Source organism: Salvelinus sp. IW2-2015, unplaced genomic scaffold (assembly GCF_002910315.2).
Source record: "Salvelinus sp. IW2-2015 unplaced genomic scaffold, ASM291031v2 Un_scaffold7433, whole genome shotgun sequence".
NCBI lineage: Eukaryota > Metazoa > Chordata > Actinopteri > Salmoniformes > Salmonidae > Salvelinus > Salvelinus sp. IW2-2015.
In genome coordinates, this window is record NW_019948693.1 from 1 (window position 1) to 10,243 (window position 10,243).

General features: G+C 42.9%; 1 protein-coding gene across 1 annotated transcript in view; it reads right to left on the reverse strand.

Moving 5' to 3' along the window:
* Window positions 1-2,563: 2,563 nt before the first annotated feature.
* LOC112079266 (LIM domain-binding protein 1-like) overlaps window positions 2,564-10,243 on the reverse strand; it is a gene marked incomplete at its 5' end in the record, with an annotated part of 16,984 nt that continues 9,304 nt past the window's right edge. Inside the window, 4 exon segments of the mRNA XM_024145261.1 lie at window positions 2,564-5,420; window positions 5,740-5,867; window positions 5,870-5,884; window positions 6,288-6,411. Of these exon segments, the coding sequence (XP_024001029.1) occupies window positions 5,190-5,420; window positions 5,740-5,867; window positions 5,870-5,884; window positions 6,288-6,411 (498 nt within the window).

Below are 10,243 nucleotides of genomic sequence, written 5' to 3' on the forward strand. Positions count from 1 at the left end.
CATCCACCTGACAGGTGTGGCATATCAGAAGAAGTTGATTTAAACAGCATGATCATTACACAGGTGCACCTAAACTGGGGACAATAAAAGGACACTCTAAAATGTTGCTGTTTTTGGAGAATTTGGGAGTACTTCCAACCGGCCTCACAACCGCAGACACGTGTAACCACGCCAGCCCAGGACCTCCACATCCGGCTTCTTGACTGCGGGATGGTCTGAGACCAGCCACCTGGACAGCTGATGAAACTGGCAGGACCTCCACATCCGGCTTCTTGACCTGCGGGATGGTCTGAGACCAGCCACCTGGACAGCTGATGAAACTAGCAGGACCTCCCATCCGGCTTCTTGACCTGCGGGATGGTCTGAGACCAGCCACCTGGACAGCTGATGAAACTGGCAGGACCTCCACATCCGGCTTCTTGACCTGCGGGATGGTCTGAGCCCAGCCACCTGGACAGCTGATGAAACTGGCAGGACTCCACATCCGGCTTCTTGACTCTGCGGATGGTCTGAGACCAGCCACCTGGACAGCTGATGAAACTGGCAGGACCTCCACATCCGGCTTCTTGACCTGCGGGATGGTCTGAGACAGCCACCTGGACAGCTGATGAAACTGGCAGGACCCACATCCGGCTTCTTGACTGCGGGATGGTCTGAGCCCAGCCACCTGGACAGCTGATGAAACTGGCAGGACTCCACATCCGGCTTCTTGACCTGCGGGATGGTCTGAGCCCAGCCACCTGGACAGCTGATGAAACTGGCAGGACCTCCACATCCGCTTCTTGACCTGCGGGATGGTCTGAGCCCAGCACCTGGACAGCTGATGAAACTGGCAGGACCTCCACATCGCTTCTTGACCTGCGGGATGGTCTGAGACCAGCCACCTGGACAGCTGATGAAACTAGCAGGACCTCCACATCCGGATTCTTGACCTGCGGGATGGTCTGAGACAGCCACCTGGACAGCTGATGAAAACTGGCAGGACCTCCACATCCGGCTTCTTACCTGCGGGATGGTCTGAGCCCAGCCACCTGGACAGCTGATGAAACTGGCAGGACCTCCACATCCGCTTCTTGACCTGCGGGATGGTCTGAGACCAGCCACCTGGACAGCTGATGAAACTGGCAGGACCTCCACATCCGGCTTTCTTGACCTGCGGGATGGTCTGAGACCAGCCACCTGGACAGCTGATGAAACTGGCAGGACCTCCACATCCGGCTTCTTGACCTGCGGGATGGTCTGAGCCCAGCCACCTGGAACAGCTGATGAAACTGGCAGGCCTCCACATCCGGCTTCTTTGACCTGCGGGATGGTCTGAGCCAGCCACACTGGACAGCTGATGAAACTGGCAGGACCTCACATCCGGCTTCTTGACCTGCGGGATGTCTGAGCCAGCCACCTGGACAGCTGATGAAACTGGCAGGACCTCCACATCCGGCTTCTTGACCTGCGGGATGGTCTGAGACCAGCCACCTGGACAGCTGATGAAACTGGCAGGGCGGCTGAAGAATTTCTGCACAAACTGTCAGAAACCGTCTCAAGCTCATCTGCGTGCTCGTCGTCCTCACCAGGGTCTTGACCTGACTGCAGTTCGGCATCGTAACCGACTTCAGTGGGCAAATGCTCACCTTCGATGGCCACTGGCACCCTGGAGAAGTGTGCTCTTCATGGATGAATCCTGGTTTCATCTGTACCGGGCAGATGGCAGACAGCGTGTATGGTGTCATGTGGGCGAGTGGTTTGCTGATGCCAACGTTGTGAACAGTGTCCCATGGTGGCTGTAGGGTTATGTATGGGCAGGTATAAGCTACAGACAATGAACACAATTTTAGTGATTTTAGTGATGGCAATTTGAATGCACAGAAATAGCGTGATGAGATCCTGAGGCCCATTGTCCTGCCATTCATCCACCGCCATCACCTCATGTTTCAGCATGATAATGCTCGGTCCCATGATAATGCTCGGTCCCATGATAATGCTCGGTCCCATGTCGCAAGGATCTAATCACAATTACTGAAAGCTGAAAATGTCCCAGTTCTTCCATGGCCTGCATACGAACCAGACATATCACCCATTGAGCATGTTTGGGATGCTGTGGATCGAGGTGTACGACAGCGTGTTCCAGTTCCCGCCCATATTCAGCAACTTCTCACAGCCATTGAAGAGGAGTGGGACAACATTCCACAGGCCACAATCAACAGCCTGATCAACTCTATGTGAAGGAGATGTGTCACGCTGCATGAGGCAAATGTTGGTCACAGCAGATACTGACTGGTTCTGATCCACGCCCCTACCTTTTTTAAAAAGGTATCTGTGACCGACAGATGCATATCTGTATTCCCAGTCATGTGAAATCCATAGATTAGGGCCTAATGAATTTATTTACATTTCCTTATATGAACTGTAACTCAGTAAAATCTTATAAATTGTTGTATTTTTGTTCAGGGGGACAAAAGCAACTCATCAAATGGATGAACAGTTTTCAAACACAAAGACATGAGCATCCGATACACATGCACAACAATAAAAGTCCCTAAGAGTAAATAAGAGTCCCAACGCAATGTTCATTTTAAAGTGAAAATGTATATTTTTATTGGTACCATACATTAATTAATTAATAAGTATCAAGGGCAGAAAACTAACCAAAATACCAAACAAGGCGTTTTTCTACAGGGTTGGTTTAGGGTACCAGTCACCGCTCTCTAGGCTGCGTCCAAAATGACCCCCTGTTCCCTTGTATAATGCACTACTTTTGACCAGGGCCAATGGGTCCTGGTCCAAAGTAGTGCTCTATGTAGGGAATAGGGTGCCATTCGGGACAGATTCTCTCTGTTACCGGTTAAAAGCCAGAGCTGTACTGAAAATGTACACAATGTACTTGACAGAGCTGGAACAACACTTACAGAAGTAAATAACATGGGCCATGTCTCAAATGGTCCCCTGTTCTCATATTGGCCCTGAACAACAGTACTGCACTACATAGGGTGCTTTTGGGGAGGGGGGGGGCAGATCATATCACTGCACATGTTTGAACTGGATGTATAAAGTTATGAACCTTATTTGTGATACTAACAGCGCCCCCTGGTGAGAGTTGAAGGTATTACCAAACACATGCGCAACAGACTCAATATTACAGATCAAGCCTATACAACACAGGTATTGGAAATATATACAACCCTACGACTTTAGTTAAACATTAATAACTAGTTGGGGTTTCGTCCCAAATGACACTCTATTCTGTATGTAGTGCACTACTTTCAACCAGACCTTGATAGGGAATAGGGTGCCATTTGGGACACATTGGTGGATGAATTATGTCAGGTTGTCTGTTCAGACTTTTTAAACAGCAGTAGATAGTTAGCTTATTTGCTAATAGTAGTGTACATTTAGGATGAGTGTGTGTAACCAGGGGGGTGGAGAAACAGAACGTATATCTGATATTTCATTCAAAATAAATAGAAAAATTAAGAAAATATCTGCTGAACTAGAAGATGCAAACATGTCTTCTCAATGGTGACTGTACCCCAGGGTTTAATAAATGAATGTACACAAGTTTAAAAAAAAAAAATTAAGAAAGACAAAAAAGAGCGAGAGGTGTCACTGTTATGATCAGGATGGACACTCTAAAGAGAGACAGAGAGAGACGGAGATGGAGAGAGACGGAGATGGAGAGAGAGACGGAGATGGAGAGAGAGACGGAGATGGAGAGAGAGACGGAGATGGGGGATTGGTTGAGAGGTTCATGTGTTTTTTTCTTCTTTTTGTCCATTTCTTTCCATTAGATCAGAATGGCTTCAGGAACCTCTAAGTCAGAATACAGTCGTACAGAACGTTGCTACTACCTTAAATATACAAGCACAAATACACTAAAAACAAGGAGAAAACCAATCTCAAAAAACAGAAAAACATCACAATTATTTCTCTGTAAAACATAAAAGATATTAAAACAAACCAAATATATTTTTTCGGGGGGCAGGGTAGAATAAAAGCAGTCCTGTTTTCTGGCTCCTTGGTCTGTTAGCTTCTCAACATCGTTGGTAAAAAAAGAACAAATAAAGAGTAGATTTGAAATGCAGGAGTAGAAAATAAAATAAAAACATTCTCGGGAAATAGAGACTGGTATAAAACTCTAAAATGTTGTTGTTGTTTAAATGCTTTCTGTTATCTGTTAAAAGGTTGGATCAGTACTCCTTCAATGGTGTGTGTGTGTGTGTGTGTCTGTGAGAAAGCATTTTAAACTGATTGGATCTCAACTCCGGTCCGCTAGCTTTGGCCCAGTCCAGACTTTTGTTCTGACCAAGTACAGCCACACACACACACAGTGCAGCAGCAGAGTGGACCAGAGTTAAGACTCCATATCTAGTGACCATGATTCTTCTGAAGGTAGATGTGTGAGTAGTCCTCGTGTCCCCCTCCCCCACTCAACCACCCTCTCCCTACCCCACCACCCCTTCCGGCACCCCTACCTGGGTGCATCTCAACTGTCCCAAGCGTCTTCCCTCTCCTCAGGTCTCTCCTTAAAAGACCAGCTAGGAGAGCCAGGTATGGAGGAGGCCCATATAAGTAATAGCTCTCAGTCATTTCCTTTCACCTACCAAGCTCTCATATCAGAACTGATGTAGGAAGGTAGACAAGGAAAGGAAACCTCTATCAACCAGTGGGATCCTCCTTCTACTCCACAGGCCTAGATAAAATCCATGTTAAAAAAAGGGACAATCCGTAGTCGCTACATCCATTTGTTGGACTTCTAAATGAATGATATGTACCTGTTGATTCTTGAGGAATATAACCTTTAAATGTCTCAGGAGCTTGATTCAACTGACGTACCCCATCACAACCCACAATATAAACTTGTTTTACTCGGTAACCATTGTAAATCTAATGAAAAACTGTATAGCCTCAAAACATGCATAAAACTATATATTTTTTTAATGTCTTAGATGGTCAGTTCTTGTACCCATAGCTGTCTATGAATTTTAGAGTGGTTACATTTCTCCAGGCCCATCCCTCAGCTTTTTACTAAAACAGGGAGGTAGAGGTGACGCTTTGTTATTTTTTCTACTGCGGATTGCCCCTTTAAGAGAAAAGGATAAGAACAGTCAGGAAGCCACTAGAGACAATTGACACACACCCACAAGGAGAGGAAACCCCTTTAAGACTATGGAAGCCCCTCCCCTCCCTCCCCTCCTCTACTGTGAGGCCTGAGACGTAGGGTTGTCACTCTTGCTCTCCTGGCTGGATGGGGCCTTGTTGTTCCAGGGAGAGTTGGCGCCCAGCGCGGGGCTGTTGTTGAAGCTGTCCTCGTCATCGATGCCGTTGGCCGCGTCGAACTGTTGGTTCTCCAGCCGCGTGATCAGGCGCTCGTCCTCGTCCCCGAACTCCCCTCCCATCAGGGTGGGCTCTCCCACCACCATCACATCCTAAAGGGGAGGAAGAAACCATTATTACAGAGATAGGGGGAGGAGACGACTACTACTACTACTACTAAAGCTAGCTCCCCTCCTATCAGGGTGGGCTCTTCCTCCACCATCACATCCTAAAGGGGAGGGAGATAACATTATTACAAAGATAGGGGTGTAGAAGATAGGTTTCTTCCTTACAGGAAGGTTTTCCTGGCCACTGTGGTCTGCTTTGCTTGCTCTTTGGGGTTTTAGACCACGTAACTACAACACACTGTGACACCTGCTGACGTAAAAAGAGCTTCATAAACTACATGTGACTGATTTGACTGCTCCTTACTGGTACTTGGCTGGACAGGGGGAAGCTGCTGGCTGGACTCTTCTTCTTGTTGTTGTTGTTGGTGGTTCCTCCTCCGGCACTCATGGTGCTGCCGCCTGACATCTTACGCTTCCTCCTCTTATTAGGGCCTGTCTGGCTGGTTCAGCTAGAGGAGAGAGGAGAGGGGGGGGGGGTTAGAGTTGGGGAGGAGAGAGGAAGGGGAGAGAGGAGAGGGGGGGGGGTTAGAGTTGGGGAGGAGAGAGGAAGGGAGAGAGGAGAGCGGGAGAGAGAGTTAGGACGGAGGTGAAGAGGTGTGTGCAGTCTTGGAACCCGGAACCAAATCTTGATGTGTGTGTGTGAGAGTTTGTGTGTATGTGCGCGCGTGTGTGTGCTTACTGGGAGCCTGCCTCTCTGGCTCCTCTGGGGAAAGGGGGGAGAGAGGGAGAGTTTGGTGTTAGGGAGGAGGAGTGTGTTGTGTGTGTTCGTTCTGTCTGCCTGGTGTGTGTTCGCCTGCGCGTTGTGTGTGTGTGTGTGTGTATGCGCCTGCACGTTGTGTGTGTGTGTGTTACCTGGCGGGGCCACCATGCGTTGCCACTTCTGAAAGAGGCAGGTCTTGAGACAGTCCCTGGGGCTGAGGCTGTAGGTCTTGTGTCTGGACATCAGCTCCTGCATGGGCTCCAGAATCACACACAGCTACAGGAGAGACACATGACGGAGGGAGGGAGGGAGACTTGAGATGATAGAGAGACAAGACAACCATTCTTTGTGTAGTGGAAATTACCACCAGGTGTGAATTATTCATGACACGAAAGACAAGACTCTCTCTTCACACGATAACATGTCCTTCACAGTGGACTTCAGTAAAATGTTCTACTCTAGTTTTCAGGCCCGTCCAGAACCCCCCCCCCCCTAGATATGAAAGGTTTGATAGGTGGAAGCTATATGGCAATATCAGGGGACAAGATGAAACTACTACCCTACCTATCAGTACTATATTAAAACTACGACCTACCTATCAGTACTATATTAAACTACGACTATACATATCAGTACTATATTAAGCTACTACCCTACCTACCAGTACTATGTTAACATTACCGTACCTATCAGTACTATATTAAACTACGACTATACATATCAGTACTATATTAAACTACTACCCTACCTACCAGTACTATGTTAAACTATTACCGTACCTATCAGTACTATATTAAACTACGACTATACATATTAGTACTATATTAAACTACTACCCTACCTATCAGTACTATATTAAACTACGACCATACCTATCAGTATTATATTAAACTACTACCCTACCTATCAGTACTATATTAAACTACTACCATACCTATCAGTACTATGTTAAACTACGACTATACATATCAGTACTATATTAAACTACGACTATACATATCAGTACTATATTAAACTACTACCCTACCTATCAGTACTATATTAAACTACGACTATACATATCAGTACTATATTAAACTACGACTATACATATCAGTACTATATTAAACTACGACCATACATATCAGTACTATATTAAACTACGACCATACATATCAGTACTATATAAACTATGACCATACATATCAGTACTATATTAAACTACTACCCTACCTATCAGAACTATATTAAACTACTACCCTACCTATCAGTACTATATTAAACTACTACTATACCCATCAGTACTATATTAAACTACTACCCTACCTATCAGTACTATATTAAACTACTACCCTACATATCAGTACTATATTAAACTACGACTATACATATCAGTACTATATTAAACTACTACCCTACCTATCAGTACTATATTAAACTACTACCCACCTATCAGTTACTATATTAAACTACTACCCCACCTATCAGTACTATATTAAACTACTACCCTACCTAGCAGTACTATGTAAAACTAAGGACCCTACCTACCAGTACTATATTAAAACTACTACCCCCTATCAGTACTATATTAAACTACTACCCTACCTATCAGTACTATATTAAACTACTACCCTACTACCAGTACTATATTAAACTTCGACCCTACCTACCAGTACTATATTAAACTACAGCCCTACCTACCCGTACTATATTAAACTACTACCCTACCTACCAGTAACTAATGTAAAAACTACTACCATACCTATCAGTACTATGTTAAACTACTACCCTACCCATCAGTACTATATTAAACTACTACCTACCTATCAGTATATATTAAACTACTACCCACCTACCAGTACTATATTAAACTACTACCCTACCTATCAGTACATGTCAAACTACGACCCCTACCTATCAGTACTATATTAAACTACTACCCTACCTATCAGACTATATTAAACTACTATCCTACCTATCAGTACTATATTAAATACACCCTACGCCTACCAGTACTATATTAAACTACTACCCTACCTATTAGTACTATATTAAACTACGACCATACCTACCAGTACTATATTAAAACTACTACCCTACCTATCAGTACTATATTTAAACACTACCCTACCTACCAGTACTATATTAAACTTCGACCCTACCTACCAGTACTATATTAAACTACGACCCTACCTACCCGTACTATATTAAACTACTACCCTACCTACCAGTACTATGTAAACTACTACCATACCTATCAGTACTATGTTAAACTACTACCCTATCCATCAGTACTATATTAAACTCACTACCCCTACCTATCAGTACTATATTAAACTACTACCCTACCTACCAGTACTATATTAAACTACTACCCTACCTATCAGTACTATGTAAAACTACGACCCTACCTATCAGTACTATATTAAACTACTACCCTACCTATCAGTACTATATTAAACTACTACTCTACCTACAGTACTATATTAAAATACTACCCTTCCCATCAGTACTATGTTAAAACTACTACCCTACCTATCAGTACAATGTTAAAACTACGACTATACATATCAGTACTATAATAAAACTACGACATAACATATTCAGTACTATAATAAACTACGACTATACATATCAGTACTATATTAAACTACGACTATACATATCAGTACTATATTAAACTACGACTATACATATCAGTACTATATTAAACTACGACCATACATATCAGTACTATATTAAACTACGACCATACATATCAGTACTATATTAAAACTATGACCATACATATCAGTACTATATTAAACTACTACCCTACTATCAGAACTATATTAAACTTACTAACCCTACCTATCAGTTACTATATAAACTACTACTATACCCATCAGTACTATATTAAACTACTACCCTACCTATCAGTACTATATTAAACTACTACCCTACCTATCAGTACTATTAAACTACTACCCTACCTATCCAGTACTATATTAAACACTACCCGTACCTATCAGAACTATATTAAACTACTACCCTACCTATCAGTACTATATTAAACTACTACTATACCCATCAGTACTATATTAAACTACTACTATACCCATCAGTACTATATTAAACTACTACCCTACCTATCAGTACTATATTAAACTACTACTATACCATCAGTATATATTAAACTACTACCCTACCTATCAGTACTATATATTAAATAAAACTACTACCCTACATAATCAGTACTATTTAAACTACTACCCTACACTATCAGTACTATATTAAACTACTACCCTACCTACAGTACTATATTAAACTACTACCACTACCTACAGTACTATATTAAACTGACTACTACATACTATAAAACTACGACCCTACCTACCGTACTATATTAAACTACGACCCACCTATCAGTACTATATTAAAACTACTACCCTATCAGTACTATTAAAAACTAGACCCTACCTACCAGTACTATATTAAACTACTACCCTACCATCAGTAACGATATTAAACTACTACCTACCTACAGTACTATATTAACTACTACCCTACCTACCAGAAAAACTGACCTACCTACAGTACTTAAAAACTACGACCCTACCTACCCGGTACTATATTAAACTACTACCCTACCTACCAGTACTATTTAAAACTACTACCTACCTATCAGTACTATGATTAAACTACTACCCACCCATTCAGTACTATATTAAACTACTACCTACCTATCAATACTATATTAAACACTACCCTACCTCAGTACTATATTAAGCTACTTACCCTACCTATCAGTACTATGTAAAACTGCGACCCTACCTATCAGTACTTATTAAACTACTACCCTACCTATCAGTACTATATTAAACTACTATCCCTACCTATCAGTACTATATTAAACTACTACCCTACCTACCAGTACTATAATACACTACTACCCTACCTACTCAGTACTATTATTAAACTACTACCCTACCTACCAGTACTATATTACCAACTACGACCCTACCTATCAGTCACTCATATTAAACTACGACCATACCTACCCAGTTACTATATTAAACTAACTACCCTACCTATTCAGTACTATATTAACACTACTACCCTACCCTAGCAGTACTACGTATTAAACTAC